The sequence below is a fragment of the Sus scrofa genome, chromosome 9, assembly GCF_054392235.1.
Source record: "Sus scrofa isolate SSC_HxYL_T2T_F1_AM1 chromosome 9, Sscrofa_HxYL_maternal_Yorkshire_Landrace_v2.0, whole genome shotgun sequence".
Lineage (NCBI taxonomy): Eukaryota > Metazoa > Chordata > Mammalia > Artiodactyla > Suidae > Sus > Sus scrofa.
Window position 1 is genome coordinate 50,822,910 of NC_139391.1, and position 22,530 is coordinate 50,845,439.

Here is a 22,530-nt window from a genome sequence, read left to right on the forward strand (position 1 = left end):
GCATATGGAAATTCCCCAGCCAGGGATTGAACCCACACCACAGCAGTGTACTTGAGCCACTGCAGTGACAAGGCCAAATCCTTAACCCACTGCACCACAAGGGAACTTGAAGAAGTGCTTACTCTTTTTTTTTTGAGGGCCACACCCTTGATATATGGAGGTTGCCGGGCTTGGGGTCGAGTTGGAGCTACAGCTGCAGGCCTACACCCCAGCCACAGTAACACAGGATCTGAGCCATGTCTGTGACCTACATCACAGCTCGAGGCAACGCTGGTTCCTTAACCCACTGAGTGAGGTCAGGGCTGGAATTAACAACCTCATAGCTCCTAGTCGGATTCGTTTCCACTTCGCCACGACAGGAACTCCAAGTAGTGCTAACTTTTAATTATATGTGGTTTCATTTCTTAGACTATCTTGGTTAAACCTACATTAACAAAAAGGAAAAGCAAAGCAAAAACTGTATTCCCTACTTTACAGATGTGAAAATAAGATTCAGAGGGGCTCAGTGTCACCTGAGATAAAAGTGATAGAACCAGGCTTAAAATTCAGGTTTTCTGACTTCAGTTTATATTTTCATTATTCCATGATAATGTGTGTGAGAAGGTCCAATAAAAGAGTTCAGATACATTATTTTCTCTGTGGCTGAGTTGCCTCCTCTGGACCCTGAGTACAGTAACTTCTATCTGATGTGGCACAAAGCTTTTTCATCTTTTCCCACACATTTTTGATTCTATGGTCCTTAAGCATGCCTTTCTCCACATTGTGTCCAAGAGTTGAAAATGCCGTTTATTAGCAAATAAGTTTTCATGGTTTCCTGTGCCATGGGGACATAATTTGGTTGACTGCATCTCTCAAAACTTCCTTTACCTTTTCATTCCTTAGACTATAAATGAAGGGGTTCAGAAGAGGGGTCCCCATTGTGGTGAGGACAGCTGTCACTTTGTCGAATTCCAGGGAATGACTCTGGCTGGGCCTCACATACATGAAGATGTTGCTCCCATAGGCAATGGAGACGACGGTGATGTGGGAAGCACAGGTGGAGAAGGCTTTCTGACGTCCCTGGGCGGAGGGGATGCGCAGGATGGTGGAAATGATGTAGGTGTAGGACACGGTGGTGAGCACCAGGGAGGTCAGGAGGACGAGGGAAGACAAGAGGAAGTTTATCATCTCAATAAAATGTGTGTCTATACAGGCGACTTGTAGGAGAGGGGCGATGTCACAGAAGAAGTGACTAATTTCCTTAGAACAAAAGGGCAACCTGGACACCACAATAGTAGGGCAGAGCACGGACAGGAAGGCCCCCACCCAGCAGCCCAGGACCAGCAGGAGGCAGACCCTGCTGTTCATGATGATGGTATAGCGCAGGGGGTTGCAGATGGCCACGTAGCGGTCAAAGGACATCACTGCCAACAGGATAAACTCCACTGTCCCCAGGAAGAAAAAGAAGTATGTTTGGGTGATGCAGCCTGCAAAAGATATGCTTTTCCTGTCCTCTAGGAGACAGGCCAGCAGTTTTGGGGTAACCGAGGTAGTGTATAAAATGTCCAAAAACGACAAATTACTGAGGAAGAAGTACATTGGGATTTGGAGGCGATTATCAGCCCATATTAGGGAGATGATGACCCCGTTTCCTGTTAGAGTAAGCATGTAAGTCACCAGGAGAACCGCAAAGAGGAAAACCTGCAGCTTGTGGAGGGCAGGGAAGGCAGTCAGGATGAACTCAGTCACTGTAGTCTGATTCTGCACCTCCATTGAATGCAGTGCAAGGCGGGCAACCTGTCTCTGAAAAAAAAAATATAGAATATAAAGATGAAAATAAGCTTAAATAGGTTTTTAGTTGTCAATATCATTGATAAGATGCAGTAGCAAAAGGTCTGAATGTAGAAAACCAATTTTTTCTAGTTCATTCTTTCTAAACTGCTACTTTCTCAGCAAGTTCTGTGCCTGAGAAGAGAGATCTGCTCAACTGAGACTCTAGTCAATCATTTTGGAAAACAGAGAAATGGAATGTGAAAAAAATTTGAGTTAGTTTTCTCAAAGTTATTTCAAATTTTCAGGCATAGTCTAAATCAAAGAACAGAAAATCCAAAACAAACGAAAGAGAACTTGTGTCTCTCCTAACTTTTGTTTTTGATATTATGTGTGAGTATCTAGTGGTACTGAAATTATTTTGATATAATAGTAATTGATCTCTCCATCAAGATGTATAGCTTTTCTTTAGAAGGGATAAGAAATGAGGTCCTGCTGTACAGCACAGGGAACTATACCCAGTCTCTTGGGATAGACCATGGGGGAAGTAACATAAGAAACAGAATGTGTATATCTATGTATGGCTGAGTCATTTTGCTGTACAGCAGAAATTGACATAACATTGTAAATCAACTATACTTTAATAAAAAATAAAAAAGATGTGTAGTTTTATTTTTTCTATAATGATATAAAATTTTATGTCTACATTGCTTAGAAAAAGGAGGTCAATTATACATATCTCATCATTTACAAAACTCATATTTTGAAACATGTTTTTGGGAAAATGGTCAATGTGGTTTTTTTTCGTTCTTTGCAATTTTACATTTATGGAAGCATCCAGAAGAACAACTTTTACTCTTATTCCCCAATTGATTCTTACAGGTTATCTCAAATAGGATTCTTATACTTTATATTCATTTCAGCCATTTGAAGATCAGGTTTATTAATAGCAGTTCAAGTATAGATGCAGATAAATGGTGTCTGAAGCACTCAGCTTAATATTGGATGCTGGGCAACTTTGCTTAACATCTACTGATGTCTACAGAATACAGTTGACCCACTATCCTTTGGTGTATTACTTTGTGGCTAATTCTTTAGTTTTAAGTTAAAGCAAACCATTTATACCAGTGCTGGGTAACTTCTAGGCTTGGAGTCCAACCATTCCTCTTTAAGGAAAATCTTTTAGGCTCTCTATTTTAAGTATGTAACTCCTAGAATAAGTTTTTTGCCTTAAAGATGTATTTGCTAAACAAATTTCCATCTGAAAATTTGGCTATGATTTTTCTGGTCCTTGCATTTGCTTCTTTATTTCTATTCACCATTCATTTATCCTTCCTGCCTTTATCATCTCTGACAGCCCTGACAGGAACTTGATCCCCTTATGTACTGTAAAATTTGAACAATTCTATATCTTCAAAAGCACTGTGCCATTTTTTAACAACAAAAATCTGGGATGGTTGAACACAGGTGTAGTTGGTGTTTGCTATGGTTATCATAAGGTTGTTTAACTATGGAAAAAGGACACTGAGGGCTTTCTATTCTGTTGTATTTTGGTCAAATAAACTTCTCTGAAAAGAACTAAAGAAGTAGAACTTTCATATGCCACAGGTGCAGCCCTAAAAAGACCAAAAAAAAAAAAAAAAAAAAAAAGAAGTAGCATTGGTCTCCTCTGTGGTGTCTTTCAAGTTTATGGCAGTGAATAAAATGCAGCTTTGTGTTAACCTTTTCTAGGCGATCTCTGCGCCTTCAGGATTCCATCCTCTCCAGGAGGAAAGGTTCTGGACCATGACAATCTGCATATAACGATTTAATGAAACCTTGCCAAAGGAAGGCTTTTTTGGGAGTATTTTTCCTCATTACCATTATTTCTCTGGACTCGTAAAATTTGCATAAAATTACACATTTACACATTTCAATAATTGCGATTTAGTCCAGGAAATAAGGAATGATGGAAAGAGCATAGTAGTTTTGGTATCAGAGAACCTGTGTTGTATTTCCTCATCTCTAAAATGAGGATAGTCATAGATTCAAGGTCCTAAGACAGAGCTACTGCAGTAAGTTATACATACTTGGTAATCAATAAATATCTGTAAAGAACATAGCGGATAAAGAGAAAAGGACTGAGATGTGGTGGGGCAGGTGGTTAATGACAATTTGCAAATGGTGCTGCTGTCAGCAAAAATGGGAAAAAGGTTTGGAATTCCCGTCACGGCTCAGCGCTTAACTAGCATCCATGAGGGTGCAGGTTCGATCCCTGGCCTTGCTCAGTGGGTTAAGGATCTGGCGTTGCTGTGAGCTGTGGTGTAGGTCGCAGACTTGGCTCAGATCCCACGTTGCTGTGGCTCTGGCATAGGCTGGAGGCTACAGCTCCAATTGGACCCCTAGCCTGGAAACTCCATATCCTGTAGGTGTGGCCCTAAAAAAACAAAATAAATAAATAAATAAATAAATAAAAGGGTTGATTGTAACTGAAGTACGTTAACCACATGAATTTACATACTAATAAAGTATTCATATTTGACATCTGCATCACTAAACTTTTTGGCAGAGCAGCTATTATACTTGAATTCATAAAATACACATGTAAATAATTAGTAAAATTCAGACCATTTAACATGTAAATATGGATAACTCTATAATCAAATATACTTACATCATATTGATTGTAGAAGAGTTGGTATTTTCTTCCCTCAAATCTGTTAAGAACCAAGAAGTTTGGCTATTTTTTCCCTACTGCCTTCCATCCATTTTTCTTTAACTGCTTCAATTTGAATTCCATATAAATCTCTCTAAGTTAAATCTCAGTCTAAGACTTTTCCCGATGTGATACACATCTCCTTTTTCAAAATGACACCAAATAGTTATTCAGTTTTTCCTTTCTTCATTTGAATGAAAAAAAAAAAAAACCTGTCCTTTTATAAACTCTACTTTCTCAGTTCTTTTTCTTATTCCCACAGAAAAAGTCTGTTTTGACTTACACTAAGATTAGCTCCAAGAGTTCATTTTGTAACATTCAGTAAATCTTCATCTTTGAATATTTCTCTGAGTTGAAAGTAATAAGTGTTCTGGATCATATTTTTGCCAAGGAAGCAGAATGGTGAGTTTGGCGATGACTCAAAAAGTCTGACCCAATGAATTAAGAGCAGGTCCTCTGACTTCTAATTTAGATCTCTGGCAAAAAGACTGAAAGCCTTTCTGACTGAAACTACCCCAAGTCTCAGCTTTTTTTCTCCCACTATTCAGTTAATTTCTATCTCGTCTATGCATCCATCCAGAAACTAGAAACTTGGAGCTATTCAAAACCATAGACTGTCAGATTCAAAGAGAGGTCATATGAGATAGTCTGGTATTAAAATATTCTGCACTGTCTCTGTTGTCTAGTGATGTGGAGCACATTGTTTCTTGAAGCATCTCATTTTACTCTGATAGTCCTGATTGTTAGAAACATTCATATATTTATTCATGGCACTGTCTGTCTAAAGTCTCATCATTTTGATTAGTCTCCCTGTTCACTCCGCAGCCATATTGTGACTGGATATTAGATATATCCACCTAAGTCTACTTTCTCCTGGAAATAATATTACCTGTGTATATTAAAGTGATTACAACTGGATGAGCTGTGATATTTAAGGGTTTTTATTCACATTTGGAAGTTCTGTTTAGAATAGCTCTTGGGATTCTGGCATAAAAAAGAATAATTATTGTTACTGCAATCACGGGATGTTAGAACTGAAGTAACTAATCCAGAAAGTTATGGTCCCCTGGGAGACTCTCCTGGGTGTTTATTTATTTAAAAAAACCTTAGAGGAATTCTCTCTCTCTCTCTTTTTTTAAAATAAATTTTACTGCAGTATAGTTGACTTAAAAAGTTCTGTTAGTTTTAGGTACACAGCAGCGTAAATCGATTATACATATACAAATATCCATTCCTTTTCAGATTCCTTTCCCACATAGGTATTACATAATTTTACAGAGTAGGTTTCCTTGTGCTATACAATAGGTCCTCATTACCTATCTCTTTTATATATAGTAGTGTGCATATGTCAATCCACACCCCTAATCTATCCTTTTACCCCCCCCCATGTTTCCCTTTGGTAACCATACATTTGGTTTCAAAATCTTTGAGTCTGTTTCTGTTTTGTAAGTTCTTTTTTATCCTTTTATTTTTTTATTTTTATTTTTTTATGGTTACACTAGCTGCATATGGAAGTTCCTGGGCCAGGAATTGAATTTGAGCCACAGCTGCAGCAACACTGTATCCTTTAACCCACTGCCCTGGGCTGAGGATTGAATCCACACCTCTACAGTGATGGGAGCTGGTGAAGTCTAATTCTTAACCCACTGTGTCCCAGTGGGAACTCCACTTTTCTATCATTTTTTATTAGGTTCCATATATTAGTGATCTCGTCATATTTGTTTTGTTTGACTTACGTCACTTAGTATGATAATTTCTAGTTCCATCCATGTTGCAGCAAATGGCATTATTTCATTCTTTTAAATGGCTGAGTAATATTCCATTGTATATATGTACTGCAACTTCTTCATCCAATCTAAAGGAGTTTTCTTGTTATGCTGTGGGTTAAAGAACTGGCATTGTCACTGCAGGGATGTGGGTTGATGATGTTGATCCCTGGCCCAGGAGCTTCCATATGACATGGGTGTGCCCCCCCCCACCATGGGGGAAAAAAGCCAAAAAGCCTTAGAGATCTGCTTAAAGCTTCTGGAAACTAAAAACTTGGAAAACTTAAATTAAAAAAAAATGGTTTATCATGTATTAAAATGAACTTTAGGCTGATTTTCCAACTGAAATTATTTACATATATATGTCTATGTACACATTTAAAAAACATTTTAATGAGATATGATTTATATAAGTAGATAAATTTGAGTGTATAATTTGAGTTTTGACAAACCTATGTAGTTATGTAGCCACCATCACTGTTATGGCAATGGTTAAAAGTACTTGCATTTCATGGAGTTCCCGTCGTGGCGCAGTGGTTAACGAATCCTACTAGGAACCATGAGGTTGTGGGTTCCATCCCTGGCCTGGCTCAGTGGGTTAAGGATCTGGTGTTGCCGTGAGCTGTCGTATAGGTCACAAACATGGGTTGGATCCCATGTTGCTGTGGCTCTGGTGTAGGCCAGTGGCTACAGCTCTGATTAGACCCCTAGCCTGGGAACCTCCATATGCTGCAGAAGCGGCCCTAGAAAAGGCAAAAAGACAAAAAAAAGAAAGTAATTTGCATTTCCTTGAAACATTTGCTTGTGTCCTTTTGCAGTAAAGCCTATCCCTCACCTGCACATCCCCTGAAAACCACGGATTTGTTTTCTGTCAGTTTGACTTTGAATTTTTTAGACTATTACATAAATGTAATCCTACAGCATGTGGTTTTGATTTTTTTCCCACTTAATCTAATACTTTGAAATTAACCCAAGTTTTTCAGGCATTAGTGGTTTCTTCCTTTGTATTATTGAAGACTGTATATTATATGGATTGTGTAGATATATGATGGTTTGCTTATCTGTTCACCAGTTGATGGGCATCTGACTTTTCATTTTTTGGTTGTTCTGAATAAAGCTTCTGCGAACATTTTTATTCACATGTTTTTATGTGAATATTTGTTTTCATTTCTCTTGGATGTATTCCTAGGAGTGGAATTACTATGTTGTTTGGCAAGTATGTGGTTAATGATATAAGAAACTATCAAAGTTTTCTCTAGAGTTGCTCGATCATTTTCAATTTGTACTAGCCATGGGTGTGAGACCCATAGTTCCACACCCTTGCTAATATTTGGTGGTGTACGTCTTTATCCATTAGATCACATATAGTGGAATCATCTAATTAATTTTTATTTGTTTTTTTAGCTCTATTGAATAATTTATGAGTAAAAATTATATCTATTTGAAGTGTGCCATATGATGATTTGACATACATGTATTCATGAAAAAAATATTAAATAGGTTAATTATCAACACATCTTTTCACTTCACAATGGTTACTTTTTTTTTGGTGAGAACACTAAAGGTCTCCCTTCTTAGCAATTTTCAAGCACACGAGACAATATTATTAACTACAGTCGCTATGCTGTGCATTAGATCACCAGAGCTTGTTCATCTTAAACTGAAATTTTCTGCCCTTTGACCAGCATCTCTCCATCTCCCTCCTTCCCTCAGACCCTGGTAACCACCCTTCTACTTTCTATGTCTATGAGTTTCTTTTTCTTTTACTTTTTAGGGCCGCACGGGGGCATAAGGAAGTTCCCAGGCTAGGGGTTAAATAGGAGTTGCAGCTGCCAGCCTACACCACAGGCACACCAATGCCAGATCTGAGCCACATCTGTGACCCACACCACAGCTCCTGGCAACACAAGATCCTTAACCCACTGAGCAAGGCCAGGGATCAAACCTGTGTCCTCATGCCTACTACTCAGGTTCCTTACTGCTGATCCACAATGGGAACACTGAGTTTCATTTTTTTATTCCATATATTAAAAAGGTTGAAGATGTGTTCAGGCTGATTTAAGAAACATTAATTCTGAAGTATCCTATGTATACAGTTTGGTGATAAGAGTTATGCCCGGTATATAAACTTTGGGAATAATTGCAATGCTGTTTTATATTTTGGAAGGTAATTTGTGTATTGCTGCCTCCTATGTGGGTAAACAGGACATTGTTCAAGACAGAGTTATGGAGCTGCTCTGCAAGTATTAACCTAAGTAATGATGTGTTGAAAAAATTCCTTAGATAACATGGACGTAAAAATGTCTACTGCATGCCTCACTTGTCATAGTACTCTAACACATATAACCACGCGTTTTGTGCATGGATGGCAGTAGCAAAGCAAAGATATTCGACCAAACAGAAATTGATGTTGGTTTAGGGATATCATTTGATGGGCTCACATACCTACCACTGAAAGCACAGTGCTTTCTAAGGGCGCTTATGTAAAACTTCTCAACATATGCAAACTAAGGTCTATTTGTGGGTCACTACTAACTATCTGACAGTCTTGGGGAATCAATACTTTTTTTTTTTTTTTTTGTCTTTTTGCTATTTCTTTGGGCTGCTCCCGCGGCATATGGAGGTTCCCAGGCTAGGGATTGAATCGGAGCTGCAGCCACTGGCCTACACCACAGCCACAGCAACGCGGGATCTGAGCTGCGTCTGCAACCTACACCACAGCTCACGGCAATGCCGGATCGTTAACCCACTGAGCAAGGCCAGGGACCGAACCCGCAACCTCATGGTTCCTAGTAGGATTCGTTAACCACTGCGCCACGACGGGAACTCCCAGGGAATCAATACTTTTGATTCAAAAATATGTACTCAGGATTTCCAACTGTGGTACAATGGGATAGGCAGTGTTTCTGCAGCGCCACAATGCAGGTTTGATACCCACCTGGCACAGTGGGTTAACAGATCCGGTCTTGGTGCAGCTGTGGCGAAGGTTGCAACTGTGGCTCTGATCTGATCCCTGGCTGGGGAAAGCCGTATGTCACAGGGCAGTCAAAAAAAAAAAAAAAAAAAAAAAAAAAAAAAAAAAAGTGTACTCAAATTCTGCTCAAGCAAGAATAAGCGTTCAGATTGTTGCATAAACATTGGTTGATACACTGTAAAAGAGATGAATGAAACCGGCACAGGGCTAGGAGTCCTATGACAAGCTGCATTTATATTTAATGAAAGGACAACCACAGAGGGAAAAGATTTAGTGGCCTCAAATAGGCCATTAGAAGGTCTGTCATTTTAGGAAGATAGTAATAGTAAGCAGCCTGAACGGATAATCTGGTGTTAGAAAAATAAAAGATAGTGGCCAATAAACTAGGGGATAAAGATGGGAAAAGGTGTGACCCTAAAGGGGTTATTGAGCATACTCCTCCTGTTGGAAGCAGAGGTTGCTCAAAGAAAACGGCCTGAGATCTCAGCAGGGAAAGCACAAGGGGTGAATTTAATGGTGGATTATGGTCCCCCTAGTCTGTGGGAACTTATAAATGAGGAATATAATTTTCATAGATGTTCCTTAACTTTCCAGGCCCCATGCATATATACAAAACCCGGAATTGCCCATTAGTACAATTAGTAAGAATTAGAAACTATTAAACTTGACAAAGATATTACTTGTCAAACAAAGATGTGATTAAGTTCATAAGCGACTTGAAATCCAGAATTAACTATAACTTGACTCCTGACTTATACTCCATTCTGTAATTTTTGGTATATGGACAAAAGCTGATTTTGTTGGGAATGATGAGAGAAAAATATTACAATATTACTGTAATTCTGATGTAGTCTGATTTTACTCCAGCTCATAATTACTATTTGGCTTAATATTAGTGCAACAGTTAAGATTAATTGATTTTAGTAAAACCTGTATTGATACTGATATTGACAGCCAAAATTTTATTGTAATAATAGTATTATTAAATTATAGGGACAGTAAACAGACACTCCTCCCCCAGTATTCCAGTGGAATTGACAGATGAAAGAAATGGTCAGATTAAGAAAACAAGCAATTGTCTCACTGATCAATCTATTGATACTTTTCATAATGTTCACATATCAGTGGTGAAAAGAGGTAAAGGAGCTTATACATGATTACAAACACACATATTTTGGAATTTTAGTAAACTGAAACTTTTTTTTGGTCTTTTTGCCTTTTCTAGGGCTGTTCCCGAGGCACATGGAGGTTCCCAGGCTAGGGGTTGAGTCGGAGCTGTAGCCGCCGGCCTACGCCAGAGTCACGGGATCCGAGCTGCATCTGCAACCAAACCACAGCTCACAGCTTAACCTGATGGGCAAGGCCAGGGATTGAACCCCCAACCTCATGGTTTCTAGTCGGATTCGTTAACCACTGTGCCATGACAGGAACTCCAAAACTGAAACTTTCTTTAAAGCAATACTTTTTGGAATGGTCAAGTGAATAATTTTCTGGATTGCAGATGTGGTTAAATTAAGGATCTTCAGATGGAAACAAAATCCTGGATTATCCAGCTGGGCCCAACGTAACCGCAATGCTCCTTAAAGAGGGAGGCAGGGGAGTTCCCTTGGTGGTGCAGTGGGTTAAGTATCTGACGTTGTCACTGCTGCAGCTCTGGTTGCAGCTATGGTGCAGGTTGCTCTCTGGTCCTGGAATTTAAAAAAAAAAAAAAAAAAAAAAGGAGGAGGGCAAGAAAATCAGAGCCAAAAAAGGAGCTGTGATGATGAAAGTAGGGGTCAGAGTAAGTAGGGGCAAAAGTCAAGGAAGACGGGTGGCCTTCAGAAACTGAAGAGCAAGGAGAGAGTCTTCCTTAGTATCTCCAGAAGGAATGCAGCTCCACCAACCCATTTTAGACCTCTGACCTCCAGAACTATAACAGTAACCTTGAACCATTTAAGGCCACTAAGACCGTGATAATTTGTTTCAGCAGCAGTAGGAGATGAATCCAGTCAGCAATCCTTTCCCTCTGTCTCTCTGGTAAATAAGATGTATTGGAACACAGTCACATCCATCCATGTACACATAGTCTATGGCTGCTTTTCTGGTAGAAGAGCAGGGTTGGGTATTTGTGACAGAGACCTTATTTATATTCTGCAATGCCAAAATGTCTACCATCTGGCCCTTTACAAAAAGTCTGCCAAACTCTTCTGGTCCAGAACAGAGCTATCCAATGGAATTTTCTTTGATAATGGAAGTGTTCTATAAATTTGCGTTGTCCAGTAGAGTAGCCAATGGCCACAGGATAATCAGCATTTGAAATTTGGCTAGCAGGACGGAGGAGCTGAATTTTATCATTTTATTTAATCTTAAATACTTGTTTAAATATAAATCTAAATAGCCACATGGGGCTAATGGCTGCCACACTGGAAAGCACAGATCTAGATCCTCACCTGTATCTTTTCATCCACTTGCAAACTCCTTCCTATTCTACCTTCCTCTCTCCTTAGCCCCCAGAGGTAACAATTACCTTGAGTTTTATATTTATTATTCCCTTTTGATTTAAAAATATAGTTACCACATATGTTATGTGTCTGTAAATTGAAGACATCATACTTAAGGCAGTTTCCTGCAACTTGATTTTTCCTTGAACATTATATTTCTGCCATGTTGATATGGGTGATTGAAGCTTTTGAAGAGAGAGAATGTTAAATCATCTTGCAAAGGTAACAAAAGTTGAGTAGCTTTTTTATTTTCTCTGAAAAGTTTTCTATAATGTTTATCTCTTTCCCTTCCTCCCTTCCTTCTTTCCTTCTTTCCTTCCTTCCTGTCTTTCTTTTTTTGGCCAAACCCATGGCATGTGGAAGTTCCTGGGCCAGGGATCAAACCTGGGGCAGGGATTAAACCTACACCACAGCAGCAACCCAAGCTGCTGCGGTGACAACACCAGATCCTTAACCTGCTGAGCCACAAGCGAGCTCCTCTGTTTCTTTAACATTTGGAGAGCTCACATATAAAAGTGCTTGAACCTGGTGCCTTTTGGTGGTGGATAAGTTGATTATCAATTGATTTTCTTTAAATGGTTACTAATTAGTTCATCTCTCTCTTTCAAAGCAGATTTAATAGCGTATTTTTCTGGGTAATTACCCATTTCATCCAGGCTTCAAATTTTATTTTATAATACATGTATTCATTGTATTTTCTTATAAAAATCTCAGTCTTATCTGTTGTTACTTCCCCCTTTCATTGATAATATTTTTTTGACTTTTTGCTCTTTTAAATATGTTATATTAGACTTTGAAAGACTGTCATTTAGTTTTGTTGATTCTTTTCATTTTTTCTCTCTACTATTATTTCTTTCACTCTACAAAATTGTTATTTTAATAAAATTTGGTTTTGGATGCTTTGCTTAATTTTGTCTTTATTTTCTTTTTAATAAATGTGACTAAGTATCTTCTAAATAAACTTAGTCAAAGTCTACAAGTTCTCTTTTGTTATCTTTTAGTTCTAAATATTCATAATATTATGAATTCCTCTTTAACTCGTGAATTATTGAGAAAGCGCATTTATATTAAAAACTATTTGTTGGAGTTCCCGTCGTGGCGCAGTGGTTAACGAATCCGACTAGGAACCATGAGGTTGCGGGTTCGGTCCCTGCCCTTGCTCAGTGGGTTAACGATCCGGCATTGCCGTGAGCTGTGGTGTAGGTTGCAGACGCGGCTCGGATCCCGCGTTGCTGTGGCTCTGGCGTAGGCCGGTGGCTACAGCTCTGATTCAACCCCTAGCCTGGGAACCTCCATATGCCGCGGGAGCGGCCCAAGAAATAGCAACAACAACAAAAAAGACAAAAAAAAAAAAAAAAAAAAAGTTTTAAAAAAAAAACTATTTGTTTAGTTGGTGAATCGCTAACCTAGTTGCTTTGTTCTAAGAAGGGGGTTTACTTATTTTTTGAAATTTATTTTCTTTTTGATATATCGTGTCAACTTTGGTAAATATTTCACATAAACTTGAAGTGGATACAACTTCTATAAAAATCTATTACATTGCTCTTGTTAATTTTATTTACTTATTTTATTACTCTATGAATTTATTACATTTATAGTTGTACAACAATCATCACAACCAAATTTTACAGCATGTCCATCCCAAACCCTCAGTACATCCACCCAACCCCCAGCCTTTCTCATTTGGAAACCATAAGTTTTTCAAAGTCTGTGAGTCAGTATCTGTTCTGCAAAGAAGTTCATTGTGTCCTTATTTATTTATTTATTTTTAAAATTTTTTTGTCTTTTTGCTATTTCTTGGGCCGCCCCTGCGGCATATGGAGGTTCCCAGGCTAGGGGTCGAATCGGAGCTGTAGCCACCGGCCTACGCCAGAGCCACAGCAACGTGGGATCCGAGCCGCGTCTGCAACCTACACCACAGCTCACGGCAACGCCGGATCGTTAACCCACTGAGCAAGGGCAGGGACCGAACCCGCAACCTCATGGTTCCTAGTCGGATTCGTTAACCACTGCAGAACGATGGGAACTCCCATTGTGTCCTTTTTTAGATTCCACATGTCAGTGATAGCATTTGATGTTGGTGTCTCATTGTTTGACTGACTTCACTTAGCATGATAATTTCTAGGTCTATCCATGTTGCTAAAAATGCCAGTATTTCTTTCCTTTCAATGGCTGAGTAACATTCCACTGTGTATATGTACCACATCTTCTTTACCCACTCCTCTGTTGATGGACATTTAGGTTGTTTCCATGTCTTGGCTATTGCAAATAGTGCTGTGATGAACATTGTAGTACATGTGTCTTTGCGAGTCGTGGTTTTCTCTGGATAGATGCCCAGAAGTGGGATTGCTGGGTCAAATCGTAGTTCTCTTTTTAGTTTTCTGAGTAATCTCCATACTATTTTCCACAGTGGTTGCACCAGTTTACAATCCCACCAACAGTGTAATAGTGTTCCTTTTTCTCCACACCCTCTCTAGCACTTATTGTTTGTAGATTTTTGGATGATGGCTATTCTGGCTGGTGTAAAATGCTACCTCATAGTGGTTTTCATTTGCATTTCTCTAATGATGAGTGATGTTGAACATCTTTTCATGTGTTTTTTGGCCATCTTTTTTTTGTCTTTGGAGAATTTCTGTTTAGATCCTCTGCCCATTTTTTGATGGGGTTGTTTGTTTTTTTTTGGTATTGAGCAGTAGGTGGTGTTTTGCTCTTGTTGATTTTGATATTCCTTTTTTCCCCTTTGGTCTGCCACATATATATGCCCAGATAGGACCAAATATTTATTTTTGGCCACCCTGAGGCATATGGAATTCCCAGGCCAGGGATCAGATCCTAGCCACAGCTGTGGCAACACCAGATCCTTTGTGCTGGGCTGGGGATGGAACCTGTGTCCTGGTGCTATAGTTGCTGCTAATCCTGTTGCAGCACAGCAGGAACTCCTAAAACCAAATATTTTAGTTATCTTCAGGGAAAGTTAGTCCAAAGTATTTGTATGCCACCCGTGGTATACATTCATGGATGTGAAAATCCATTCTTAGTTCTTTATTCTAAAAATAGAGCCCTTTACTCTTGGCCAGCAACTACTGGTTAATTTAGTAAGGAAAGTTTATTTACTGTCTACCTGATTGAGATTGTAGTGTAGCCGACAACCACTTTGGGTCTGGGAGTGAATCAGATGTAGCCAGGTGTAAACGTCATATTATTTATCATCAAAACATATTACTGGATTTCCCATCATGGCTTAGTGGTTTACAAACCTGACTAGTATCCATGAGGACGCAGGTTCGATCCCTGGCCTTGCTCAATGTATTAAGGATCCAGCATGTCATGTAGGCCAGCAGCTACAGCTCCGACTTGACCCCTAGCCTGGGAACCTCCATATGCCATGGGTATGGCCCTAAAAAGACAAAAGATAAACAAAAAACATATTCCAAATTCTACTGTCTCCCCCCTCTTCCATTGCCACAAGCCTGGTCCGACACATTGTTGTCTGTGGTTTGGACCTTTGCTTTGCCTCTTACTAGATTTCTTAGTTTCCATTCTCTTCTCCCCAGGATCTCTACTCCACATGGCAGTCAAAATGTGATTGTACTACTTTTCATCTGAATATCCTCCAATGACTTCACATCCTACTAAGGATAAAATCTAAGCTCCTTTCCCAACTTTTTAAATCTCTACATGCTGACTGTACTTTGCATAATTTTCAAATTCTCATTTATTACTTTCAGTCACATTGTCTTACTATAGACTCCTTGAAATTGTCAAAGTCTTTCTTTTCTAAGAATTTTACTCTAGCTGTTACCCCATTTTGGATGTCTTAGATGGCTGTTTCTCCCCATTGTCCCATGACTGACTTCTTGTCATTAAATCTCAATGCAAATATTATCATCTGAGATGCTTTCTCTGCTCATCTACTCTAAAATAACCATCACTCACTTTCAAGCACTTATCTCTAGTTCCATTCTCTGCATAACATTAGTCACTTGAAATTTCCTGATTTATTTATTTAAGTCCTGCCTCTCACCACTAGAATACATACCCAGTGACAACAGAGATGATCACTTGTGTTTGTTGCTGAATTCCCTGTGCCCAGGACGGCGCCTGGAGCATTTAGGTGTTAAATACACATTGACTGAGAAGGTGATTGAATAGATGTGTATTAAATATAGCTAACTGTTGCTCATAACTAGTGATACAGCAATGGTATAGGTGAAATACCTGCATCCATGGACTTCATGGGTGGAAGATGAGAAAAATCGACAACCATGGTGGGAATGATGAATGGAGATGAGTGATGCTGTGGAAACAGAGGAAGGAAGGCATTCCTCTTCCTGAGTGTTGGGAGAGTGTTAGGCAAGAATGCTGTCACAGAGAAGGTAATGACTCTTGAAGGTTAAGGTATATGTTTCTAGGCAGACAAGGGACACTATTGTTAGGGGAAAATAATTATGTCAAAATAAATTTTTTTTTTTTTTGGTCTTTTTGCTATTTCTTTGGGCCACTCCCATGGCATATGGAGGTTCCCAGGCTAGAAGTTGAATCGGAGCTGTAGCCACTGGCCTACGCCAGAGCCACAGCAACTCGGGATCCGAGCCGCATCTGCAGTCTACACCACAGCTCACGGCAATGCCGGATCGTTAACCCACTGAGCAAGGGCAGGGACCGAACCTGCAACCTCATGGTTCCTAGTCGGATTCATTAACCACCGCGCCACGACGGGAACTCCAAAATAAAATTTTATAAGACAAATGATTTCAAAAGGCAAGAGCATCCTGGTAACTTCAAGTTATTTAGTGAGGCAGGTGCTTGGGAGGGAAGAGCAGTTGGTGAGGCTGACACAGGTGAAGGACAGATATGGTGGTTTAATGACCTATGGTGAGAGGTCATCAGGACCACTGAGAGAATGATATTTAATCATATTTGTATTTTAAAAAGCTGCTCTGGCTAACATATGGCAGTTAATTAGATAGAGATAAGGCTAGAGATAAGGAGATTTGTTTATAGGCCATTCTGGTAATCCAATGAGGCATAATAAAGGCCATAATTTCTGAAACGTAATAGGAATGAAGAGGAGAAAACAGCCTTGGAAGATTGGAAAAGAATAAAAGTCGTAACTATGGAGTTCTCTGGTGGATCAGTAGGTTAAGGATCCAGTCTTGTCCCTGAAGAGCCTCGGGTTGCTGCTGTGGCACGGATTTGATCCCTGGCCTGCGAACTTTCACATACCGCAGGTGCAGCCAAAAAATAAAAAAGGGGGAGAGAGAGAGACCTGAACAATCATTTTAGGCACTGAGGTAAGAGTCTATGATTTACTCAAGTTTCTGACATGAGAAATGGAAAAGCTTTTGGTCTCTTTTAAAATTATTTGAGGAATTCCCGTCATGGCTCAGTAGTTAACGAATCCGACTGGGAACCATGAGGTTGCGGGTTTGATCCCTGGCCTTGCTCAGTGGGTTAAGGATCCAGTGTTGCTGTGGCCGTGGTGTAGATCGCAGACTCAGCTGGGATCCTGAGTTGCTGTGGCTGTGGTGAAGGCCGTTGGCTACAGCTCTGATTTGACTCCTGGCCTGGGAACCTCCATATTTTCTAGGGTGCGGCCCTAGAAAAGACCAAAAAAACATTATTTGAAAATTCTTGGTTAAAGGCACAGTGTATCACATTGCTCTAATTTCTCTCTGGATGTGCTAATTTGCACATCTCACTAAAGTATATCATATTATGCTTCATAAAGAATCACAAATAATACATTCTTTCAAAAGTTTACAGACTTGTCACTTGAAGTGGGGCCCTGAGTATCATGATAATCATCTCTTTCTTTCGTTTCTTTCTCTCTCCCTTCCTTCTTCCTTCCTTCCTTTCTTCCTTTTTGCTTTTTAGGGCCACATCCATGGGGTATGGAGGTTCCCAGGCTGAGGGTCAAGTCGGAGCTGTATCTGCCGGCCTAAGCCACAGCAATGCTAGATCCTAGCAGTGCCTGCAACCTACACCACAGCTCACAGTAATGCAGGATCCTTACCCCACTGAGTGAGGCCAGGGATGGAGCAAGGCCAGGGATTGAAACTGTGTCCTCATGGATACTAGTCAAGTTTATTACCACTGAGCCAGAACAGGAACTCCGACAATTATCTTTTGTTGATGTATTAGTTTGACTTTAATTTTAATTTCAATTCTACCCCAAAGCTACAATTTATTTACATTGGAAATGGGGTCCAGAGTCCCAGATTAATTACTATGTTCTTTAGTTACTATGACCATTTAGGAACTTCGTCACTAACTTAACTGCGGGTGGAGATTGTCTGAAAATAGTAAATGATGCAACCAGTTTGGCTTGGCTCATTTGTTTCCCTCAAGATTAATTTTCAAACTTAAGGAAAAAAGAAATTCCTTGGGTGTTTAACTACAATAATAAGGCAAAAAATAATTAGGCTTTTAAAAAGCGAGAAAGTTTTAGATACTTGTTTCTGCTTCTAAAATGGACATCAAATTTAAGAACATGAACTATGTGAATTTAACAGATTTAATAAAATAATTTCCCATTTATCTACCTAATACCAAATATGGGATTCACCTTTTTTTGTTTGTTTGTTTTTGCTATTTAAGGCTGAACCCCAGGCATATGGAAGTTTCCAGGCTAGGGGTTGAATCAGAGCTGCAGCTGCCAACCTATACCACAGCCACAGCAACACCAGATCGGAGCCTAGTCTCTGACCTTCACCAGAGCTCACAGCAATGCCAGATCCTTTAACCTGCTGAGCGAGACCAGGGATCAAACCCATGTCTTCGTGGATACTAGTCAGGTTTGTTACTGCTGAGCCACAACAGGAACTCCTGGGATTCACTTCTTAGAGGAGTTCCTGTGCATCAACATAGAAATGAATTTAGCCTCTTCAGAAAAATTTCCATCCCAGTATTTTTAAATTTTATGCATTCCAGGCACAGAAAATATAGGGAATATAGAAAAATAGAGTATTAAGGAATGCCACCTAAACCGTAACCCACATTTACTTGCATTAATTATTTGGAGTATTTCCTTTCTGCCTTTTAAAATTTTTCATGTGCAAGATAGCTATGAAATAAGAGGTTTCAAAAATCCCTTTTCTAACTATTTAGTTTCATACCTACCCCACAGGATTTCTTTGTATACTACAAGTGAAAGCACCTTCCACTTTTCATTTGAACATAGCTTTCTCTTCCCTGCCAGTTTCCACAGCATGAATTCAATGGATGTAGGTCTTCTCAAAGTAAATAAGACCATCCTGGACGTTCTCAGATGCTTTGGTGATATCAGGTACTGCTTGAATCCAGTTATTACCAGGATGTCAAAACCATGTGCATGAATAGAAAAAAGACTATTAACATAAATAATTTTAACTTAGCCTTTTAGTATATAGGATCGAAGCTTATGTTGAAAGAACTCTTCTCGAAGACGTTTGGGGAGTGTTGTCTGACAATCAGCTCTCTCTTAGAATGATGGTGACAATGGTAATAAAGAGGTGGGGGCGAGGGGAACATAGAAAAGACATTAAAAATGATTGATTTTATAACTGACAAGGCCTTAAATAATATTTTTCAACTATCGCAAAATTGCGTGAGAAAATTCAGTAATTGAGCACAGTTTAGTCAGTTGGATTTATAAACCAACACAGATCTCTTTGGGTGTAGAGTCTGGATTCACAAGCAAAAGATAACAGGATTTAAAAAGTGAGTGGGAGTTCCTGTTGCGGCTCAGTGGAAATGAATCTGACTAGTATCCATGAGGATGTGGGTTCTATCCTTGGCCTTGCTCAGTGGGTTAAGGATCCGGCATTGCCATGAACTGTGGTGTAGGTTGCAGATGCAGCTCAGATCCAGCATTGCTGTGGCTGTGGCGTAGGCTGCAGCTGCAGCTCTAATTTGACCCTTAGCCTGGGAAATTCCATATGCTGCAGGTGTAAGCCCTAAAAAGAATAATTAAAAAAAAAAAAGCATAAAATTGGAGTTCCCATAATGGCGAGGTGGAAAGGAATCCTACTAGGAACCATGAGGTTGCAGATTTGATCCCTGGCCTCACTCATTGGGTTAAGGATCTGGCCTTGCCATGAGCTGTGGTGTAGGTCGCAGATGAGGCTTGGATCCCGAGTTGCTGTGGTTCTGGCATAGGCTGGCAGCAACAGCTCTGATTAGACCCCTAGCCTGGGAACCTCCATGTGCCGTGGGTGTGGCCCTAAAAATACAAAAGCCAAAAAAAAAAAAAAAAAAAAAAGTGGTTCCAAAGAAAAAATAAAAATCTAAATAGTATATGAGGAAGAAGTAATCAAAATAGGGCTTTTCTAATTGCAAAGTGTTACACAGATTTATTTGCAATTCCTTATTTGGGCTGTTCTTTTTTCATACCAGAGGGGTTACAAGTGTTCTAATAACTGGTGCCCTCATGGGCTTTTGGTACCAAACTCATAAACAAATATTGGTTGTGCCTATTTATATTTACCTGTTTTCATGAACACTATCTAAATGAAGTTCTTTAACTCAGGGATTTAATAACATAGGTAATATCAATAACTGAGAGAACAAAACTAATTTTAGGGGTAAACAAAACACATTTTTATTTTAAATGCATAACTAATACAATATGTAATTTATGATGTTGTCTTATGTAACATCAATCCCTTCTAATTAGGAATGTTTAGACTCATCAGGTGATGAAGAGGCAGATTCTTGGTCCTTTTTGTGGTTCTTTTTTTATCTTATTCTGTGTTTTTGTCCTTATTTTTGGGTTTCTCAGATGTCCTGTAAGCCTGATCCAGGAACTCTGAGCTGGATTTTAAGTCTTGCTCTGCTTTTCATCAGGGTCTTATGTCCTGCTATGCGTCATTGACCTTATGCCAAAGACTACCAAGCACACATCTTTAGTTTAGAAAGTTGGGTTTATGATTCACTGCAGTGAGAGGAAACTCACAAGAAGGAGAATGTGGAATGTCTCAGTAAGACAATGAACCTAAGGAAAGTGGGGCTTGCTCTGGACTGGATGTTATCAGAGAGATGTGGTGGAGTTCTCTTGTGGTGCAGCGGGTTAGGATCTGGTGTCGTCGCTGCTGTGGCTAGAGTCAATGCTGTAGTGCAGGTTCAGTCCCTTACTGGGGAACTTACACAGCCAAAACACAAATTATAATAATAAATAAATAATTAATTAAAAAGAAAAAGATGTGGCAATTCTATGACTGGATATCACAGTATATCTTATTTATAGTGAGGGTAGGCAGAGTGAAATAAAGCTGTAATTGGTAAAGAGGTAGCAGCCATTTGACTTGGCAAAGAAAGAAGGATGTGTGGTATTTTGTGTTGCATAGTCACCTTGTATGAGATGAAAGTTTTGTAAAATTGTGTCCAATGGGAGAAAAAAATGTAGAAGCATTATATCAGTTTTTCAATAACAAAGAGACCTACTTGTGAACATCAGATCAGCTCTGGGCCAGAGGCTGCTTTTTTTCTTTTCTTTTTGTCTTTTTAAGACAAAAGATATGGCGGCATATGGAGGTTCCCAGGCTAGGGATTGAATCAGAGCTGCAGCTGCCAGCCTACGCCATAGCCACAGCCACAGCAATGCAGGATCCGAGCCACCTCTGTGACCTACACCACAGTTCACAGCAACACTGGATCCTTAACCCACTGAGCAAGGTCATGGATGCTAGTCAGATTGGTTTCTGCTGAGCCATGTCGGGAACACCCCTGCTTTTTTTCCTTATGTGTTATATACAGTTCTCTTCACAGTGGCAAAGTGTTGCTTCCTTCTTTTGGTTGAATCCACTTCAGTTCCTAAGATTTAATTGTTGAACCCCCCTGGATTCTTATCTTCCAAGATACTCAGCTGCAAGGTCGGAACTTCCTGGTTTCATCTCTTTCTTTTCTTTTTTTTTTGTCTTTTGTCTTTTTAGGGCAGCACCCGGCATATGGAGGTGCCCAGGCTAGGGGTCTAATCGGAGCTGTTGCCATCAGCCTATGCTAGAGCCGCAGCAATGCGGCATCCAAGCTGTGTCTGTGACCTAAACCACAGCTAATGACAACACCGGATCCTTAACCCCCTGAGTGAGGCCAGGGATTGAACCCGCAAGCTCATAGTCCCTAGTTGGATTCGTTTCCGCCCAACCATGAACTCCTCATCTCTCTTTCTAATCTTACTTCCTCACAGCCTCCTTCCTTTCCTTTCCTGGCTACACTGGGACACTGCCCAATTGTCCTTTCTGACCAATAAAGATTCTGCTGAAATAAAAGTTTGTAGAAAAGAGATATGCATATACTCATAGGAAATGATAATAACTTTAAAAGGTGTCATTGCTTTCTAGATATATTCTTTGTGCGGTCCTATTATGTTGTTAAATTCATCACATTTCATCACACTAAATCAGAGATCAGATCCACATTAATCAAAATATAATAGCAGGAGTTGCTGTCGTGGCACAGTGGTTAACGAATCTGACTAGGAACCATGAGATTGCGGGTTCGGTCCCTGCCCTTGCTCAGTGGGTTAACGATCCGGCGTTACCGTGAGCTGTGGTGTAGGTTGCAGATGCGGCTCGGATCCCGCGTTGCTGTGGCTCTGTCGTAGGCAGGTGGCTACAGCTCTGATTCGACCCCTAGCCTGGGAACCTCCATATGCCACGGGAGCGGCCCAAGAAATAGCTAAAAAGACAAAAAAAAAAAAAAAAAAATAGCAATTACTTTGCAAGAGAGTACTAGATGGCTAGACAACTTTTGCTTTGGCTAGAATGTTTTGTCCAAATTAGTGAGCTATATGGGAAGGCAAAACTATGTTCAAAGGTGTTTGGTGGACCTAGAGTCAGAACAAAGAAAGAAACTAAAATAAAATATTTAACGGAACCAGGTAAAAAT

General features: G+C 39.7%; 1 protein-coding gene across 1 annotated transcript; it reads right to left on the reverse strand.

Annotated features, from left to right (window-relative positions):
• Window positions 1-437: 437 nt before the first annotated feature.
• LOC100524576 (olfactory receptor 6M1-like) lies at window positions 438-4,635 on the reverse strand. Its single transcript, XM_084978236.1, has one exon. The coding sequence runs from the start codon at window positions 1,750-1,752 to the stop codon at window positions 805-807; it is 948 nt and encodes a 315-aa protein (XP_084834362.1). The 5' UTR covers window positions 1,753-4,635; the 3' UTR covers window positions 438-804.
• Between the last annotated feature and the right edge of the window lie 17,895 nt (window positions 4,636-22,530).

Bases quoted from the DNA above. Each gene is read 5' to 3' on its own strand.
- LOC100524576 (XM_084978236.1), bottom strand. From the start codon at position 1,752: ATGGAGGTGCAGAATCAGACTACAGTGACTGAGTTCATCCTGACTGCC.